This window comes from Myripristis murdjan, chromosome 8 (assembly GCF_902150065.1).
Source record: "Myripristis murdjan chromosome 8, fMyrMur1.1, whole genome shotgun sequence".
NCBI classification, from domain to species: Eukaryota; Metazoa; Chordata; class Actinopteri; order Holocentriformes; family Holocentridae; genus Myripristis; species Myripristis murdjan.
In genome coordinates this window covers 3,588,389-3,610,363 of record NC_043987.1, presented here as the reverse complement: position 1 = coordinate 3,610,363, position 21,975 = coordinate 3,588,389, and the positions used below count along the sequence as shown (strand labels likewise).

At 41.4% G+C, this 21,975-nt stretch overlaps 1 protein-coding gene across 4 annotated transcripts in view; it reads left to right on the top strand.

Moving 5' to 3' along the window:
- LOC115363936 (gastrula zinc finger protein XlCGF57.1-like) overlaps nt 1-21,975 on the top strand; it is a 55,737-nt gene that overhangs the window by 3,773 nt on the left and 29,989 nt on the right. For 3 of the 4 annotated variants that reach the window (XM_030058292.1, XM_030058297.1, XM_030058296.1), the window contains exon 2: nt 7,956-8,201. In XM_030058292.1, coding sequence (XP_029914152.1) covers nt 8,009-8,201 — 193 coding nt within the window. In that variant the 5' untranslated portion in view covers nt 7,956-8,008. Of the gene's footprint in view, nt 1-7,955; nt 8,202-17,851; nt 19,777-21,975 lie in introns of those variants that run through there. The other variant, XM_030058295.1, reaches the window with a different exon arrangement.

Genomic DNA, 21,975 nt, shown 5'->3' with positions numbered 1-21,975 from the left:
CGGGCTACTAAGCTGCCAGGACCCTATTGTATTCTTTCTTTCTTTCTTTCTTTCTTTCTTTTCTTCTTCCTTTCTTTCTTTCTTTCTTTCTTTCTTTCTTTCTTTCTTTCTTTCTTTCTTTCTTTCTTTCAAGGAAATCATACTTCCCATCGGTGAAAAATCACCAAATTTTGCACAAAGGTCCAGTCCCATGCCAGATTACCTCAGCTGCAAACTCAAGCCAATAGTCCTGATGGTGGCGCTACAGCAAGACTCTAAATTTCAAAACTAAATTAAACTTAAACATCAGTTTTTCACTTATGATCAATGATCAATCATTGTTAAAAACAAATGATCAACATCTCCATGCTGTCTAGATGCAATATATGTATTTTCAGATTTTTGTCTCAATAACTGAATTTTTGACAGCTGTTTAAAATCTGCCTTTCCATGCATGGCTGGCTGCAGTCCTGCACGTCAGTGATTGGTTCAGTCAGTTTGTGAAGCTCCACGTGAAGTTTTAGCTCAGTGAGATAGAGACCAGTCCTCAGTGTTGAAGATTGTGAGTTCAAGCCTCAGCTTGTGCAACATTCCCATGTGCGAAAATTCACCAAACTTTGCACAAAGGTCCAGTCCCATGCCAGATCATCATTGTCAGATTTTTGTCTTGATGACTGATTTTTTTTTTTTTTTTTTTTACACAGTGGTTTGAAAGCTGCCTTTCCATGCATAGGCGGCTGCTGTCATGTGACTGGCTTAGTCAATTTGTGATGCCTCATACAAACTGACACTTGCCAATTAGCTCAGTTAGATAAAGCCTTGTCCCTTATGCCAGAAATTCTGAGTTCAAGTCTCAAATGATGCAAAATGCACATAATAATGCCCCCTTCCTATTCTCTACTTATTGCCTGGCCCTGACCATTGCTGCACAGCAGCTATAATGTTTATTGTATTTTAGTCTGCTGTGTTCATATTGTCCCTATTGTTCCTCCATAGTCTTGTCAGCTTGTTCATCCTCACACCTGCCCTGCATTGTCTCATTAGCCCCGCCCCCATGTTGCATGTCTTTGTTGTGTTTAGGCCAATCATCTGTCCCCTCCAGGCCTGAGTCCTGGCCAGGTGTGTTACCAGATGTGTCAATCAGTTCAGTTTGTATTTAAGTTCATATTCTTCACCTTGTTGCTTAGAATTGCCTAAAAATGCCCGGACCCGACCCATCGCTGCACAGCAGCTGTCATTTTTCTTTTAATTCAACTTGATGAAGTGATGATATTAAGAATCCTCGTGCTGCCTTCATCTCCAGGTCAGTGGGACCCAGAGCAGAAAGGGAGTGGGTCAGTGGGACCTGGAGACAAAGGCAGTACACATTGCAATCATCTGATCACATGCGTGTGGGTATATTGATAAATGTTGAAGATATTCCTATGCTCTGCAGACAGTTATGATCATAATACTGAATTTCTGGACTGGTCTGCCCTCTGTAGGGAGGATATTGCTGCCTACTATGCTGATACGAATAAATGATTGAGTAATGTTAATTTACCCAGAGATGCAATTAGGTGTAGTGATGTAAATTGTAACGGACTGGAAGCATAGGGAGGAAACTTCCTCTTTATATAGTCATGTTGTGAGAGCTCTGTATGAAAGCAGTAGACCTTTTTTCAAACAGAAAAACAATAGGGGTAATGTGAGGCCTGGCTGGAATAAGTATGTAGCCGCGTATCATGAAGAAGCAAAGTTAGCTTTTAAATCATGGGTTTGGGCTGGTAGACCAAGGGAAGGGCCTTTGTTTGAACATAAAAAACATGCTAATGCTTTGTATAAATATGCTTTGCAAAAATGAGCAAACTATGAGGGCTGACTCTATGGCCGAGAGGGTAATAAGTAACAGTACTACTGATTTTTGGAAGGAGGTGAAGTTTCTCAACAACTGTAGAATACCGCCCCCATGCACTGTAGATGGAATCTCAGGGGTTGATAATATCGCTGAGCTGTGGAGACAGCACTACAGCAGCTTATTTAATGGTGTCAAAAGTGATATTCATGTGCCTGATAATGTTGAGTGTATTGATTCAAAGGTAATTTTATCACAAGGTGTCCCACACTATAAATAAGCTAACAGACAACAAACAAGTGGTTTGGATAACATCACTGCGGAGCACATTAAATATGCCAGCATGAGGTTAGCTCCTCTTCTTGCCATCTGCTTCAGTGCTTTTTTAATTCATGGTTTCTTGCCGGACACAGTGATATCTGTCCTGCTGGTTCTGGTGATTAAGGACAAATCTGGTAAAGTTGGCTGCTCTGATAATTCAAGACTAGATCTTACTTTGGTGTCAGATGAAATAGTGAACAATTGTGAATGTTGTGTTAAGGATGATACTACACTAGGGAGTGATCACTTTCCAGTCATTACCACAATAAATGATAATAAAGCTAACTGGGAACAATTCAGGCTATACTGTAAGGAGACTGTACTGATTTGGTAACACTTGAAGGAAACATAGAGGAATGTGCTAGTCAAGTTACTGAGCATATTTTAAATGCTGCAAATCTCCATATTCCAAAAAGAACAACAAAAGGCGAGGTAAGAGTAGTACAGTGTTGGGATGACGAATGTAGCAGAGTGGTTAAAGACAGAAACAAGGCTCACAGAGTGTTAAGAAAGAACATATCACCAGAGCACCTTTTAGATTACAAAAGGAAAGGGGCGGTGGCCTGTAGGATAATAAAGGAAGCAAAAAAGAAAACGTGGAGAAACTATTGTCCATCTATTGGAAGAGAAATAAAATTACAAAATGTATGGGCAATATAGTGGGAAAAGAAGTTCAATTAAAATCCCAGCGCTGGTTAGAGGTCAGAGGCTAGTTGTAACAAACAAAGAAAAGGCAGATGTGTTAGGTGAGGCATTTGCTGCTGTGCGTAGTGGTGAACACCTGGGGGCTATGCATAGGCAGCAGAAGGAGAGAGTACTCAGAGGATTTGGAGTTGTAAAGAAGAAGAAGGAAAGCTTTACGACAACACTTGATATGGAATTAACAATGAAAGAGCTTAAATTAGTGCTAAAAGGCACTGGGTACACAGCCCCAGGGGAGTAAAGTCAACACCAACAACTCTCGACGATGATCGTTAACACCTAGGAGTGGCGAACAAACACCTGAGGAATGCACTGCAAGCTTGTGGATATCCTAACTGGACTTTTGTGAAAACAGCCACAAGAACCAGGAAGAAGGACAACACCACTGAAGGGGAGGAAAAGGAGCCCAGACGCAACAACATGGTCCTGCCTTATGTGGCTGGAGGATCCGAGAAACTCAGGAGGATCTTTAACAAACACCGCATCCCTGTGTTTTTCAAACCCAGCAACACATTCCCAGCAGAAACTGGTCCATCCGAAAGACAGCATACCCAAACACAAGAGAAGCAACCTGGTGAATGCAGTCCAATGCAGCGAGGACTGCACAGAATTATACATTGGAGACACTAAGCAACCATTATACAGACGCATGGCCCAACACAGGAGGGCCAACTCCTCAGCTAAGGACTCTGCAGTCTACTTAAACCTGAAAGACAAGGGGCACACTTTTGAAGACCACAATGTACATATTCTGGACAAGGAGGACAGGTGGTTTGAAAGAGGAGTGAAGGACGCCATCTATGTCAAAGAAGAGAAGCCATCACTCAACAGAGGAGGGGGCCTCAGACACCACCTATCCCCCATCTACAATGCTGTCCTTTCATCCCTTTCCTGGAGATTGAAACACCCATCACCTTTGACCTCATGGGACAACGATTGACCACACTTCACACCAGGTGACCCCAACAACTCTCGACGATGATCATTAGCACCTAGGGGCACCTTCACATTATTTGTATCGATGACCCTGACAACGACTCTACAGAGGTTAAAAACTTGGGATTTCTTGCCAGTCAACCAGAACTGCCAGTCAACGGTCAGATAATTATTCTGCCTGATATTGTGTGTTGGTGGCGACCTCCTTGAAGCACACTACTGCCCTTGGTGTATGGGAAGGCGTACCGCAAGAATCTCCTGGCACCTCAGCATCCCATCTGGGGTACCATTTTTTATGTGCCGGTTTTCTTAGTTTGGAGGAAGATTTTAATAATTGATTTCTTTGTTTTTTTGTAATAGTGAAGTCAGAGAAATAAATGAAAAACCTTCACTCAAAATCCAACACAAAGGATGTTCAAGTATTAAACTCAAAAACCCAAAAGAAAACAATGGCAAGTGTGCAATTAATGAAAGTAATGCAGACTTCTCATACAACACACCCACCTGTCACCTGCAGAAGTTCTCTGATGACTCTGCAATCGTCAGCCTCATCACAGATGGGGATGACAAAGAGTACAAAGGACTGACACAGAACTTTGTGGACAGGTGCCAGTGGAACTGCCTCCAGATCAACGCAAGGAAAACCAAAGAACTGGTGGTGGATTTCCGCAGATGAACACTCTGCCCCCCGACACCGGTGAACATCCAGGGAAGGGATATTGAGATAGTGACATCTTATAAGTACCTGGGAGTTCACTTGAATAATAAACTGGACTGGACCCACAACACAACTGCACTTTACAAGAAAGGCCAGAGCAGACTCTATCTGCTCAGGAGACTGAGGTCTTTTGGAGTGCAGGGGACACTCCTGAAGACCTTTTATGACACCATGGTGGCATCAGCCATCTTTAATGGAGTGGTCTGCTGGGGGAGCAGCATCTCGACGGCTGATCAGGAAAGCCAGCTCTGTCCTGGGATACCCCCTCGACTCAGCAGAGGTGGTAGGTGAGAGGAGGATGATGGCTAAGCTGTCATCCATGATTGAGAACGACTCCCACCCCCTGCAGGACATTTTAACTGCACTGGAGAGCTCCTTCAGCGACAGACTGCTTCACCCAAAGTGTGTGAAGGAACACTATCGCAGGCCCTTCCTTCTTGCAGCTGTCAGACTCTACAACAAGCAGTGCTCCCAGTAGACCACACACTCCCCAAGACTGCACTGACTGCACTATAATGCACATTCTTCCTTCTTCTTCCCCCAGGCCACATGGATCTTGAACTCTCATTATACAACACGTAGATCCGACCGAGCAATCTGATTGGTCAATCAGATGTTTAGAATGTGCTCAAATGAGCAATTGAGCACGGCTAGCCGTGCTCAAATGAAAAAAACCTCTTCACTGAAAATATTACTCCGCCCGGCAATGTTATTGCCCGAGTCTGTGTGGTTTCCATGGCAACAAGAAACGTTTCACTGAAAACCCGCATCAAAAGCCGCTGTCAACTTTGTTAGTCTGCATAATGGACCGTTTTGTTGTCAATTTTGATTTATTTGGCGACCTAAGTTTGGATAAACGGCTGAACGAGGAAGACAAGACAGAAGAGAAAAAGGAGAGATACGCGAGAGTGACGAGTGAAGAGCTGGATCAGCTGGAGAGGTCAGGAAATGAAGCCGGTACGGCCCGGTCAACGTCTTGGGCCGTCAAATGTCTACAAGACTACCTGAAAAACACCGGGCAAACAGCTGATTTCTCACCTGTAAAGAAAGAAGAGCTAAACCAGATCCTCCGTGAATTTTATGGAGCTTTAATTTCTACAATAGAGAATGAAATGCGGAGTCAGCACCACGGACAGTACCTGTAAGATTTTCCACGGAGATGTGCGGCTATAGCCTAGCTTTTTTCTTGTTATTAATGTGCTAATGTTATCAGTTATTAATTAGCCTATTAATCGTTATTAATTTGTTTAGTCTTTATGAGTTGCCTAGGCCATTGATTGAATTAATTTGTCAATTTGTTTGCATCTGTACACTGAAGTGAACATTTAATAAAGCAACACATCTGTGAAAACTGTCGTCTTTATTTCAGAGGTAAATTGATAACAGCCTGAAAAGGTGATTAGCAAAAGCCCCTGAAAGGTGGGGTTGAAATTATATAACTCTGTTCAGCCTTAATGTGACTGCTTAGGCCTACTGTTACTTTTGCTGCTTAGCCACATTAATCGGAGCTGACGTTAAACTGGAGTGACACACCGCCAGCTGAAATAAAACATCTGCCGGTGACTTTATGAAAAGATTGTTTGTTGTGGTGCCGACACTGGAAAGCAGTAGCCTATATTTAAATATAGCCTAACTGTTCTTATAAGATGGTTGTAGATAGACTAAAGATCAGCTATGCTGCTGAGTCGCTGTCACGGCACCTGTTAGATTAAAAATGACTGAGAAGTCGGCAGAAGTATAACTATCAGTCCATGAAAAAAATATTTTTTCCCAGCGGATATTCTAGTAACAACATGATTGAGCTATCAGAGCAGTTTTTTGCTATCTATCTGTGGTATTTATTCAGTTTTGGGAAATCACGATGTCTAGAAAACATGGTAAGTCCAAGTTGGCTGGCTGACAGGGACTAGTTAACGTCAGATCTCTCAGATTTCCACTGAAACGGAGAGAATAGGCCTACTAGCAAAAAAAAACTTTTACATTTTGGCAGCGAAATGCCCACAGTATGAATACATTTTGATTATACATTTTATTTTGTTGGTAATAGTTGTATAATCGCATTATTACACTCGAGGGTGTGCTTGAACGTTATTATTGTCACTTCAGTGATGCTAACGGAACTCGGCGCAAGCACCTCGTTCCTGGCCGCATCACTGTCGTGACAATAATAACGGTCAAGCACACCCTCTCGTGTAATAATGCTTAAATAACAAAACACTGTAACAGATCACATTTACACATATCACCTACCTGCAGTATCAGACAGCTCTGCACCTTAACTACCCCCCTGCTGTCTGACAACCCCCATGGTTTCACACTAACTCTCAACCTCCGTCAGATTGGGTTGTTCCTCAGGTTTAGGTTATTTTCTTCTGTTGTTTAAATTGTTCATATTTCTATTTTTTTTCTATATTCCTTGTTAATAGTGTTTATATTGTTTGTTGCTATTTATTGTCTGTTTATACTGTAAATTTCCCCACTGTGGGACTAATAAAGGAATATCTTATGTTATCTATCTATCTATATAGATATATATCTATATATATAGATATATATAGAGAGATAGATAGATAGATACACAATACAAACCCAAAATGCAACTCATGTTATTTTTTCTCACAGAATTGTAACTCAAAATTATTTTCAGTCCTTTCTTTTCTTGATTTTTTTTCACAAAACGTATAAACCAAAATTCAGTCTTTGTTTTCTTCTCAAAATTATTTTCTGTCCTTTTTTCACACAAAAATAGTTTGTCCACAAAGAAATATTCCCAGTCCTTTTCCACAAAAACAACAACAAAGATATTGTCAGTCATTTTCTTTTCCATCCAATATTTATTTCAACAAAAATAGTTCAGTTTTTTTTTTTTTCGCCAAACCACCACAAAAACCCCACAAACCAAAAAAATCCCACTCTTCTGGGAGGTCTTCCTCAAATGAAAAAGTAAAAAAAAAAAAAAAAAAAAAAAATCAACACTCACGGTGCTCGCTGCTACGGCACCATAACAGTCAATTGTCTCAGATAGGTGTGTATTTGCGGGCCTGTGACGGTCCGAACAAGTATTGGGGGGAGAGGGAGAGAAGAAGACAGCTGTCTCGCAGCTTCGCTCACGGACGGGAGATTCCACTTCCTCGTCGGGCGGTACTCACTCTGCTGCTCTCAGACGAAGTACTCACTCTGCTGCTCTCAGACGATCTCTTTTGATGTTACTTCCCAGCGACCTTTATGCGCCGGTATAATTATTAAAATCTTCCTCCAAACTAAGAAAACCGGCACATAAAAAATGGCACCCCAGATGGGATGCTGAGTGGCGCCAGGAGATTCTTGCGGTGCGCCTTCCCGTACACCAGGGGCAGTAGTGTGCTTCAAGGAGGTCGCCACCACCACAATATCAGGCAGAATAATTCTCTAACCGTTTGGTACACCTTTGTTGCGGGGAACATGAGGACTGCCGATTGTTACAAGTTGCTGTCGAAAACAGCAGAAGGACCAAGAAGTGTAGTTGTAAATGTGTGAGAATGTGTGACGCGCAGGAGCTCACGTGTCTGGTCCAGCAGCAACAGGCTGCGGCGGGTCGAGACATACTGGAAGTGTTTGAAAGGACGTTAGCGGCGCACGAGGAGCAGCTGCGGCAGTTAAGAGAGGAGAACGAGCGGCAGAGAAAGCAGCTGGACGCTCTTTTACAGCCTCAAGTTCGACTAGAAAGAGCAGGTTTGTCCACTTCAAATGTTGTTGTCTCACTGCTGATGTCCGTGTTGAGCACACACGAAGGGCCAAGAGGCTGCAGGTTTTCATTCCAACCGAAAACTCTCAACAGCTGATTTCGCTGACTACCTCCTTCAAGCAGAGAGGAGGAACCAATCAGTGAAATCACCTAGTGGAGTTTTTGGTTGGAATGAAATCCTGCAGCCTCTCGGCCCTCCATGGCACCAGTTTTTACACCCCTGGTTTAGTCGGAGGCATTCTTGAGAAAATTCAAATTCTCAAATGTGTGTGGCAGGGTTGCCAGGTCTGTGAGACAAAAGGAGCCAAACAGCAACTCAAAACCCGCCCAACCTGGTATAAAAAGGGCTCAAAAATTAGCCCAATACCACAACTCAAAATATGCCCATAAAAATCCATATATGTTGCTTTTAAAGTCCAACAGCATTGCTATAATTGCAAAATGCACTATAATATCTATAAAATAACACCATAAACATTAAAGGCAATTTCCTGAAACAGTTCTTTCACCTATTCAATTTACAGTATATCAGAACTTAAAATATAATATGGGATACCTTACTTCAGCTGACAGGCACTGGGCACGAGTGGTTTTGATGATGTGATTGGTCATGTGCTGAGTGGCCTCACACAGCATTGGCATATTATTTGTCGGTGGAGCATGTGACATATGTGGATAGTTTATACCGTATTTCACCAATTAATCGCCCGGCCGCAAATAGCCGCCGGGTTCTTATAAACGCCTGGGGTCTGCACGCATTTTGCGTATTAAACGTCCACCCGAATAACCGCTGGGGCGATTATTTGCATCATAATGAGGTAACCCAAAATAAGGCTACTCACCTTATTTTTGCAGAAGTAAACAGTTAGCCGCACAATAACAGTGCGGCGCTTCTGTTTTCTGTCAAAATAAGAGCGCTAGCTAACGTTAGAACAAAAGGCTGTACCGTAATATTAAATCGACAGACTGAAAATATGTTGGACAGTAGCTGTCATCACGATAATGACCTGGTGCAAAAATAAATAAAGGCCTGCAGCGAATAGACGCCTGGTTCTTTTAAATGCCCGGGGTCCAAGTCGATTTTGCATATTAAACGCCCGGGCGATTAATTGGTGAAATACGGTATGCTGATCTGATCTGATCTCATCAAAATATGAATCTTTAGTCATGTCTGCCAAAGCCCAACCCGCGGACAAAATTTGTTACCCGCGGCAACACTTAAAAAGTACCCCAATTTGGTGGACTTGGCAACCCTGGTGTGTGGCTGTATGTCCGAACATCCGGATCCAGCTGTGACACATTTCCTGCTTCGTAGGGTCGCTACTACTCGTTTCTCGCTGGGTCTGTCTCAATCGAAGGGCTAGATGACTACTAGGTCGCAGCCTACAGTGCCCACGTAGGAGGCGTCCGACGTACCAATATCAAGTTTACCAGAACTAAAAGTTTAGTGAATTGGGACGGTGTAGCCTGCGGACGATTCCTACGTCAGTATTATCGAGGCTTCCCGAAGCGCATTCGAGTGATGCGGCGTAAAATGCCAAAGTAGGTTTCGGAGGTGTGTCAGTGAACACCTGTGCATGAAACAAAACGATAAGCAGCTTCAATGCTCTCAAGATGGACAACACTGATTCTGTAGTTTTATGTATTTTATTTTATTTTGTCTTCGTGAAGATGCAGAAAATTAAGATAATTGTTACACCTCACCTCAGTTGCAACAGACTGTCCCAATTAAAGTAATCGTACACATGGCTACATTGTAACGTACCTAATGCGCTGATGGTTGCTATGGAAACATCATGCAAATGCCTATCTAACTCATCTAACTAAACTTGCATTTACAGGCGTTGTTCAGATACAGTTAACAGCTAAACCGAATCTATGGTGGTAACTATAGGCATGAAAACTTATCAAAACGTCATGATATAAACATTAAGATGGTCTAAAACATGCTTAATAATTCCAGCAATGGTGGCTGATCCAGAAATTCAACTGGACCGAAAAGTCAATCTTAAATTTTCAGATGAAATATTTATTTGGTCACATATAAAGTAAGGCAGCGCTGGGCTCAGAGTGACAGAGCACAGAATTTCTGAGATTACAGTAATAAATTTACGAGAAAATTACCTGCCAAGTGGTGAGGCAAAATGTAAAATTTCAGATATTATAAAGTCACAAATTTATGAGAGAAAGAAAAGGAAAAAAAAAACTTTGCTTTGCTTTGCAAGGCTGGATCAGCCACACACTGCAGATGCTGCTGCTTGTCTTCATGGATGTATAAGCTTGCTGTGTATCAAGTCAGCAGTTGATGACCAAATCAAAATAGTCAGATCATACTTTGTAATTGTTGTGTTCTGAAAGCTAATCCTGCCCAGGCAATAGGTGGCGCTATGTAACTGCTGTTATACAGACAGAGAAGAAAAAGACAGGAAGTGTTGCTGGATGTAAATCATAAGCAGAATATAAATATATAAAGCATATAGCATTTAAAACAAGATTTTTCCACAAAGGTCTGCTGTCATGTGTTACACATGATCAGTAATTTTGCCAAATACACTACTGGTAATTCAACACATCCGCATATATATCTATATCTATCTATCTATATATATCTATATAGATATAGATATATATATATATGGAATCTGATATAAAATTAGAGAGAGAGAGAGAGAGAATTCTGGGTACAGAGGTTTTTGATCTGGACCTGGTCTAATGTGGTCTACAGTAAAAAAATAAAAAATAAAAACCTATACAAACAGTGAAATGTGCCTTTATTGCATTTTCACAAATAGGTTTCACAAATCAGAGACTGTGTTATAATGAATCTTCAGGGTCTGTAGATTAATCTAGGCCAGATTTGAGAAGTCTGGGTACAGTGGTTTTTGATCTGGACCTGGTCTAATGGGGTCTAGACGTATCAAACAAAAACGGTGAAATCTCCCCTTTAGCATTTTCACAAATAAAATAAAAGTTTCACAAATACAATAATGGGTGTCAGACAAAGTTAATGTCTTACCTAAAATGTCTAAAATGTCTTCACAGCAGGAAGTGTCACAAAAACCCGACAATCAGTGGGCAAACAGTTGCACTGCACGTTATGTTAATTTCCCCTTAACTTTCCCCTTAAGAGCCAAATCGGAAGCCAACTCCAGCGTTGTCTATCAGGTTCAGTAGTCCTGCTGGGGCTACGATTTTGCCCTCATGATTTCTCCAGAGCCCTTTACAATCTTTTGTGGCTGCTTTTTCTATCCAGGCTTGCTTTTCAGTTGGAGCAGCTGCCTCTAGCAGTTCTTTAATATTCTGTACATATAGGTCCCCCTATGTAGTTTATCATCAGTTTTCTTTTGAGACATTTAAATGTACATTGTACCCTGCTATTGCTTTTGCCGCCATATATTTTGTTTATTGTCACTTAACTTGGTTATTGTTACTCAACTTTGCCATCTCCTTTTTGGTGACTATAGCAACCTGATCTGGTTCAAGCAGGGCATCATAGAAATTAAGTAGCTGATTTAAGTGTTTAAGAGGGGTGCCAGTTCAGGTCACAAAACCTTTCCTTCTCCAGTGACACATGTCCACATGTACCGCTTGAACTGCTTGAAGGCCGAATCAGTGTAATTAGTGGTGTTTTCCCTTTGCTAATTTACATGTGTTATCATATTGTGGAGCGCGGGGGTCTTGTGGGTGTGAGTATTGCCGTATCTGTCATGGGATTAACAATGTTTGGCTCAGTGTCTGTAGCCTTCACATGGGAAACACTTATCATCTCTGCTTGGCCATAATTTGGACTCGTTATTGTTTGGTCTGAGCTTGCGGATTCAGTTTGAGACATCTGGTGTTAGATAGCTTCCAACATCGCCCTTGCTTCAGTGTAGGGAGGGGGCGAGGCTGTGGGTGCTAGATCAGTTGTTTTGGTGAGAATGTCTATTAGTGGGGCGGCTTAGCTCAATATATCACAACAATCGTTCATTTTGTGATAAAAGCACCAAATTTGGTAGATGTGTTGGTGGATATATTTCAAACAAATCTGGATATTGGGCCATCACAAAAGCGCCCCCTAGTGGCCATAGCAGGCATTTGATTTGTTAAAATGAATAAAAATATAAAAATGATTCATTAAAATAATTAAAAAATGTAAATACACATTAAATTAAGAAAAAATACAGTTATACACACTCAGTTTCTCAAACACTTTCTGCCCCCCCACCACAACCACCACTGCAAGCCAGCTAGCCAACGAGCTGGCTAGCATATATTCAGGACCGAAAATTGAAAAAAGCCCCTTAGAAAACAACATGGTAGGCATTTTTGAGGAAAAGCACTTTATCTGTTGTTTCTGTATGATTATTTAATGCTGAATCCATTTCTGCTGTATGCCAAGCTGTAAAAGTTACAATTTAGTCATAATTATTGATTAATTAGCATAATTATCGATTAGTCGCCCAAAGTCAGAAATGGCTATCAGTTTCCTATTTGTCAATATTCTATATATGATTGTTTGGTATCATTGTAAAGGGGACCTTCTCAGCTTTCATTTAAGCCCATGGGTGTCTCTTTCTGACAAACACAAAGGTCACATAACCTCCTTAAACCATAAATCAAACACATTTTCCCACATTTTTCGCCTAAACTATATAGTTTCTTTTATCCCTGTGGGATCAAGGGATATCAAGGACCCAAAAGACAACAACCACAATACCTAATGGCCTTTGAGGATTCAGGAAATGTATGATATACCCATACTATTTCTTTGTGAGAGGTTATTGTGAGTCTTAAAATAGCAGTAATCGACTCAGGCCCATTCACCTCCATTCATTCTCCAGCATTACATAAAAATGACCTCACCAATTGTTTACTGTAGATATAATGATATTATTACTAATACAAATGTAATAATAATCAAAGGCCAGGTAGACATTTTTCATCAATTTAATTAATTAGTAAAAATTAACTGAACGTGGCCACTAATTATTACAAATATGGATGATAATGATTGGATCAAAACAGTAGTGCATTACAATTTTTTTGTGATCACATTTTTTCTTCTTCAGTGCATTACATATTCATGCAAAGGTCACTTGACTTTCGGCACTGACAAGACCTGCTGGAATGTGTTTAGGCAGCCCAGTGATCTACTCAACAGGCTTGGTGAAGGTCCAGAGGTGAATGACTCCACCATCATGGACACAGAAGTGTTCTTCTGCAAATTATATGGTGCAGTCAACACAAACAACATCAGTGAAGTCCGTTTGGGCATGTTTGTCAAGAGCATGACCATAGAGAGACTGCCACCCACCAGAGATGCTCTGAACTTTCACATCCAGCGTGTTCACTTCCAGACTTTGGTCTGGCGGCAGGCCCACTTGCAGTACCTCGTGCTCCCACCCCCTGAAAATATGGGATGGAAGATGGAGGACAATGCGCTTGTTCCTGAACTCATGTCACTGCCTGCAGTTCCAGATGCCTGTGAGGAGCTAGTGACCTGTGGCTGCACAACTGAATGCCAAACCCATGTACTACATCTTGTCAGTGCCGAAAGTCAAGTGACCTTTGCATGAATATGTAATGCACTGAAGAAGAAAAAAAATGTGATCACAAAAAAATTGTAATGCACTACTGTTTTGATCCAATCATTATCATCCATATTTGTAATAATTAGTGGCCACGTTCAGTTAATTTTTACTAATTAATTAAATTGATGAAAAATGTCTACCTGGCCTTTGATTATTATTACATTTGTATTAGTAATAATATCATTATATCTACAGTAAACAATTGGTGAGGTCGTTTTTATGTAATGCTGGAGAATGAATGGAGGTGAATGGGCCTGAGTCGATTACTGCTATTTTAAGGCTCACAATAACCTCTCACAAAGAAATAGTATGGGTATATCATACATTTCCTGAATCCTCAAAGTCCATTAGGTATTGTGGTTGTTGTCTTTTGGGTCCTTGATATCCCTTGATCCCACAGGGATAAAAGAAACTATATAGTTTAGGCGAAAAATGTGGGAAAATGTGTGTAATTTATGGTTTAAGGAGGTCATGTGACCTCTGTGTTTGTCAGAAAGAGACACCCATGGGCTTAAATGAAAGCTGAGAAGGTCCCCTTTACAATGATACCAAACAATCATATACAGAATATTGACAAATAGGAAACTGATAGCCATTTCTGACTTTGGGCGACTAATCGATAATTATGCTAATTAATCAATAATTATGACTAAATTGTAACTTTTACAGCTTGGCATACAGCAGAAATGGATTCAGCATTAAATAATCATACAGAAACAACAGATAAAGTGCTTTTCCTCAAAAATGCCTACCATGTTGTTTTCTAAGGGGCTTTTTTCAATTTTCGGTCCTGAATATATGCTAGCCAGCTCGTTGGCTAGCTGGCTTGCAGTGGTGGTTGTGGTGGGGGGGCAGAAAGTGTTTGAGAAACTGAGTGTGTATAACTGTATTTTTTCTTAATTTAATGTGTATTTACATTTTTTAAATATTTTAATGAATCATTTTTATATTTTTATTCATTTTAACAAATCAAATGCCTGCTATGGCCACTAGGGGGCGCTTTTGTGATGGCCCAATATCCAGATTTGTTTGAAATATATCCACCAACACATCTACCAAATTTGGTGCTTTTATCACAAAATGAACGATAGTTTAGCTATGCCGCCCCACTATATGGATATTCTCATTTATCCAGGTCATCGTTCTCTTTGGGCAAATTGAATCGTAGGCAACTGGACTTGTATTTGTCTTAGGAAGACGTTTCGCCTCTTATCCAAGGGGCTTCATCAGTTCATGCGCATTGGTCTTCCTAGTCTGCACTAGTCTGACAAAGACAGTGGAGTAAGGTCCAGGTATTTAACCTCTGTGGGAGTATCCACCAAAAATGCCTGTGGGTGTGTTGATGATTTTGGTGAGAATGTTTTGCCTCTAAGCTTGGTACAGTATTTCTCCGGAGAAGTTAGAGTCTTAACTGGCACCTGGTGTTTTGGCTGTGCAGAGGACAAAGTCTGAATATGGAATTTAACTTCTCCCATAAAACACTGGCAGTTAGTCAGAAATGTTTGTCTTTTTCACTTCTTTTTCTGCCTTTCCTCATCACTGTGTCTAACAGCACCGACCCCAAAGAGCCGGGTTTACAGTCCTTCCATTTGTCAATAACCTTTTGCGACATCATTAAATACAGAGGTGGAAAAAAGTTTTCGGACACCCTTAAAATTTTACACAATCTCACAATCTCAAATATTATCATGAAATATTTGTGGAAAAATCTTTTTTGTGTTTCAAAAGGTGTGGCTGCATTAGACAGATACAAACAAATACAAATTATATTTTTTTTGTTTATTTTTTACAAGAAAAACTGACAAAACAAAATTCTTGACAGTTTAATCTTCATCTTCAGGCATCTTTCCTGCGTTCGGTTCCTTGTTTTAGCCATTGTTGTGTCTGAAGAACTTTCAAATGTGCTGGCTTTATATAGACACGAAGTTTGGCAACAAAAATTGTGTCTTTTAATAAAAAGAACGACCTTCATCACTGGTAACAAAATGACCCAGTACTCAAAATTTCTTATGTATTTTTATGGAACCAATCAGTTTTAAGTTTTTAATGGCTTTTTAGGATTTGTTTAGTATTTTGGCTGTGACTGTACTAATAGAAATTGCACTTGAAGACCTAAGAGTGATTTGTTAATGCAATATTTCACAAATGCAGGGGGTGTCCGAAAACTTTTTTCCACCACTGTACAGACACGTGTCAGTCAGAGAGGGTGAATGGCACAGAGCCGGAGTAGGGACCCGATTAAGAAGCTTCTGTGTGTGTGTGTGTGTGTGTGTGTGTGTGTATGTGTATATATGTGTGAATATATATACAGTACAGGCCAAAAGTTTGGACACACCTTCTCATTCAATGCGTTTTCTTTATTTTCATGACTATTTACATTGTTGATTCTAACTGAAGGAATCAAAACTATGAATGAACACATGTGGAGTTATGTACTTAACAAAAGGTGAAATAACTCAAAACATGTTTTATATTCTAGTTTCTTCAAAATAGCCACCCTTTGCTCTGATTACTGCTTTGCACACTCTTGGCATTCTCTCGATGAGCTTCAAGAGGTAGTCACCTGAAATGGTTTTCCAACAGTCTTGAAGGAGTTCCCAGAGGTTTTTAGCACTTGTTGGCCCCTTTGCCTTCACTCTGTGGTCCAGCTCACCCCAAACCATCTGGATTGGGTTCAGGTCCGGTGACTGTGGAGGCCAGGTCATCTGCCGCAGCACTACATCACTCTCCTTCTTGGTCAAACAGCCCTTACACAGCCTGGAGGTGTGTTTGGGCTCATTGTCCTGTTGAAAAATAAATGATCGTCCAACTAAATGCAAACCGGATGGGATGGCATGTCGCTGCAGGATGCTGTGGTAGCCATGCTGGTTCAGTGTGCCTTCAATTTTGAATAAATCCCCAACAGTGTCACCAGCAAAACACCCCCACACCATCACACCTCCTCCTCCATGCTTCACAGTGGGAACCAGGCATGTGGAATCCATCCGTTCACCTTTTCTGTGTCTCACAAAGACACGGCGGTTGGAACCAAAGATCTCAAATTTGGACTCATCAGACCAAAGCACAAATTCCCACTGGGACGTAAACAACAAACAAATGGAGCTAACGAGATACAATAACTATTTGAAAACTTGTCAAAAGCGAGTTATCATCTTATGTAAGATTGTCATGGCTACCGCTGAGCGCGATGTTATACAACCGGACATACTTGAGCCTGACTCCGATCCCGAACCACAGATGAAGCCAGCATTGTATTGCTATTGTGATGGTGGCGCGCATGGACGCAGCAGCCCCTCCAGGGATCAGCGAGAGTGAATGTTTCAAATGTTTTGCTTAACCCAGACGCTCAGGTTGTATAACCTACAGCCGAGAGACTTGACTAAACATCAGGGTAAAGCATGCTGCAAGAACTGAGGCATTCTGCTTTGATGTGGACATACTACGCCAGCAGGGGATTTTACCTGCGTCTACACCAGCGGTCACCAGGGAGAAAAGGAAGTGCAAGCGGTGCGGACGTAAACAAAGGAGGGAGAAGACAGCCGGGATCCACACCAGGCTGACTTTACCCATCACTCGGGGATCGCAAGTGAGAAACGCTATCCCATTTTGTGTGCAGCCAAATGACAGTAAAGCTTGATTTGATGTGATTGTGTCGGGCTGATAAAACAGTCTGTGCTGAAATGAGCTTGGTAGCTTGTTGGTCAGGGAGTTGAAGCTAACTGGCTGGGCTCGTTAGCTTGGTAGTTTGTAGCCCGAGGAGCGTAAACAAACTGTCTAAGTTGGCTGGCTTGAGAGTTGGTTGCATAGGGAGGGAAGGCGGGCTGTGGGCGGAGTCACTGACGTAATAACCCAGAATGACGTATTAAAACTCCAGGAAGTGAAATCCGCTCGTTTTACAGGGACAGTTTCAAAAAACAGACTGTGTGCACTTCTCCATTTATCATAGGCGAAATGCATGGAACAGTATTTATGTGGCCCAAGACCTTCCCTATCACGCAAAAACAACGGAAATTTCATTTTTCAGGCCATGGGGCCTTTAATGTGAGTGTGTGTGTGTGTTTCAGTGTTGCCTGACCAGCTGCTGGTGAGTAAAGAAGAGGTTCCCGCTGAGCAGCAGGAGCGCAGCCCCAGTGTGAAGCAGGAGGAGCCAGTGCCCCCCCACATTAAAGAGGAACAGGAGGAGCTCAATATCACCAAGGATATCCCATTCACTCCTGCCCCTGTGAAGAGTGAAGATGATGAAGAGAGAGCTCAGTCCTCACAACTTCATCAAAGCCAAACTGTGGAGAACAGAGAGGCAGAGCCTCCGGCCAGCAGCTCCACTGAAACAGAAGCTGATGAAGAGGATTTACAAGCAAGTATTGATGGCCAGCTGCTCTCTTCACACTCCTCTGAATCTGAGACTGAAGACAGTGAAGATGACTTGGAGGAGACTGGAGAGCCTCAGTCAGGTTTAGCCTCAGTGAGTGAAGTCCTTTTCAGCCATGACAGGTCTGAGGCTGGAGAGAAGCCATCTTCCTGCTCCGTGAAGAAAGAGAAACTATTCAGCTGTTCAGTCTGTGCTAAGAGATTTACATATAAATTTTGCTTAAACAGACACATGAGAGTCCACACAGGAGTGAAACCTTTCAGCTGCTCAGTCTGCGCTAATAAATTTACATGGAAAAGTCAATTAAACAGTCATATGGTAGTCCACACTGGAAAGAAACCTTTTAGCTGCTCAATTTGTGGTAAACATTTTACACAGAAATCTGGCTTAAATGCACACATGAGAGTCCACACGGGAGAGAAACCATATCGCTGCTCAGTCTGTGCTAAGACATTTACATGGAACAGTGATCTAAACATTCATATGGTAGTCCACACAGGAGAGAAACCTTTTAGCTGCTCAATTTGTGGTAAACATTTTACAACAAAATCTCGCTTAAATACACACAAGAGGGTCCACACAGGAGAGAAACCTTTCAGCTGCTCAATTTGTGGTAAAAATTTCAGAGAGAAAGGTAGCTTAACTAAACACATGAGTGTCCACACAGGAGAGAAACCTTTCAGCTGCTCAATTTGTGGTAAAAGTTTCAGACAGAAAGGTAACATAAATGAACACATGAGTGTCCACACAGGAGAGAAACCTTTCAGCTGCTCAATTTGTGGTAAACATTTTAAACAGAAAGGTAACTTAAATGCACACAAGAGTGTCCACACAGGAGAGAAACCTTTCAGCTGCTCAATTTGTGGTAAACATTTTAAACAGAAAGGTAACTTAAATAAACACATGAGTGTCCACACAGGAGAGAAAACGTAGCTACTTGATTTGTGGTACACATTTTTCAGATAGGGGTCACACAAACACACATAATTGTTCACTCAGGAGAGAAACCTTTTAGCTGTTCAGTCTGTAATCAAAATTTTACATTAATACCTAACTTGTCTTTTCATTTATAAAATCCTCCATCACCTGGCTTCTCCTCCCCAGCCTTGTAGTTCATTTTTCCAGTTGAATACAAATGTTCATAATTATAATACAAGACGTTCTAAATGTCTACAACTTCCAATGTTTCGCACTGGATTATGTCAGTTCTCTACTAGATATAAAGGAGCACAACTGTGGAACAATTACATCCAAGTTGCACTCCAGTCTACCTCTCTAAGAAACTATAAATCTCGACTAAGGACATGTCTGATGAACCAAACTTTAACTTAACTATAACTTACTATTTTGGTAGTTGGGGTTTGTTCTTCTTGTTTCATATTTTGCCTTCACACACTCGTATTCATTTTCACATTCATACATAAACATGTACACTCACACATGTACACATACTCACATAGGTCTATAAACTCTTTTCTTACACACTTTTACACACATTTACTGCATTGATCTAATGTATATTTGCATTGACTTAATGTATATTTGCTCTTTTTTGCTGGTTTGTTGACATTTTTTCTTTTTTTATGTAATCAAATTTTGAGGTGGGATTCTCTTATAAGCCCCTAGGGGTTTTCTGTTTCTCAACTGCACAATCTATTGTTATTTCATTCTTGTTCTGATGTTTTGCTTTTATTGTGCAAAAATAAAATAAAATAAAATAAATTAAAAAATAAAAAATGTAAAAGTCACATAAACAGACACATGAGAATCCACTCAGGAGAGAAACTGTGCAGCAGCAGTATGTGTGGGAGAAGTTTGTGCAGGCATGACCGTTTCTCAAGTGTGTTGGTGAGAGCAGCAGCAGCTGAAGCTGCAGATCTGCTGCTTGAACTGAATTATTCAACAGGACAACAAACTAGAAAACGTGATGACTGTCCATCACTCAGGACGAGGAAACTCAAACTCTTCTCAGTCAGTGTTGTTGTTGGAGATGCAGCCACATGTGAACACTGCTCACACACATCTTGTGTTAATGCAGGCTCATTGAAGAGAGAAATTCTTGTTGCTCCTGTTTGGCTCAAATTCAGGTTTAAGTTCTCTTGTCACTTTGATCATCTGATACATGTAAGTTAATGTTCTGGCCAGCAACTCAACTTTTGTCATTCTTTATTGGAATTATATTGTTAGACATCAATGTAGTTTATTGTAGTACACACTTTGTTTTCTACATTAATAACAAGGAACTGTTCAGGAGGTGTCACAATTTCTCCAAATTTCAAAGCAATATGACAGATGGACAGATGGAATGTTGACAGATGAACAAAGGAAAGCCAATTTTCACAATATGTGGTATCGTACTTCACATTGTAACATGTTTCTGTGTGGTGAACATCAGTTTGGTTATTGATGAGGTGATGTGATATTAAGTAAGAGAAAACCCCCACATGAAGAAGCTGGTGGGCTGGTGAATGCATAAACCAATGTACTGGACCTGCAGTCTCATGCCAGCGCTGATGAGAGATACATTTGGAGGAACACTGATTCAGTTTCCAGGGACGGGATTTGGTATGGTCTCAATGGTAATCCGTGTGTACCTAAGTGTCTGTTTCCCCACTATGCGAAGTTGAGATAGGGTAAAGACCACGTGTCTAAAGGGGGACTGTTATCTGCTATTCAACAACACTGGTATACCAGAGGTAGGTAGGCAGAGGTATCATACAAGGATACAAGGAAGTTTATTGGTCATTAGACAAAAGGTTGTATAATGAAATTGAAGTGTGGTTCCCTCTTGATTGATTAATTGATTGTATAAATCTTAAACATGGAGGAGCGCAGATGGTGCATTAAGTAGTCTCACAGCCTGAGGGAAGAAGCTGTTCTGTAGTCTGGTTGTACGGCAGTGGATACTTCTGTATCTTTTTCCTGACAGCAGCAGGGTGTACAGGCTGTGGCTGGGGTGGGTGTTGTCTTTTAGGATCCTTTTGGCTCTGCGCAGGCACCTCACCTCCCCGATATCACTGATGCTTGGTAGATGGGTACCAATGATGTTTTGGGCAGTTTTAACCACTCGTTGCAGAGTCTTCCTGTCCTGGGCCGTGCACATCCCATACCAGTTTGTGATGTTTCCAGTCAGGATGCTTTCAATCGCTCCTTTGTAGAAGCTGACAAGAACTTGGTGTGGGAATTTGCTTTCTTATGTTTCCTTAAGAAATACAGCCGTTTCTGAGCTTTTTTAACCAGGGCAGAGATATGTGAAGTCCATGTCAGGTTCTCTGTTATGTTGATTCCAAGGAACTTAAAACTGCTCACTTGCTCCACCTCAGCTCCATTGATGTAGACAGGGTTGTGTGTCTTTGCCTCCTTTTTTCTAAAATCAACTATCAGCTCTTTGGTTTTGGTGACGTTGAGCAGTAGGTTGTTTTCTGTGCACCATTCTGCAAGATGGCTGATTTCCTCCCGATATGAAAACTCATCATTGTTGGAAATCCGGCCGATGATGGTGGTGTCCCTGGGGCGCTCCGGTGTTGAGCACTAGAGTGGAGGAGGAGAGACTGCCAATCCGAACTGACTGGGGTCTGTTTGTGAGGAAGTCCAGTATCCAGTTGCAGAGGGTGGTACTGATGCCCAGAGTGTTCAGTTTTCCAATCAGCTTCATGGGGGAGATTGTGTTGAAAGCTGAGCTGAAATCAACAAACAGCATTCTGATGTAGGTGTTGCTTTTCTCAAGGTGAGTGAAGACTGAGTGGAGAGCAGTGGAGATGGCATCCTCTGTGGATATGTTGGTTCTGAATGCAAACTGCTGAGGGTCCAGACTGGTAG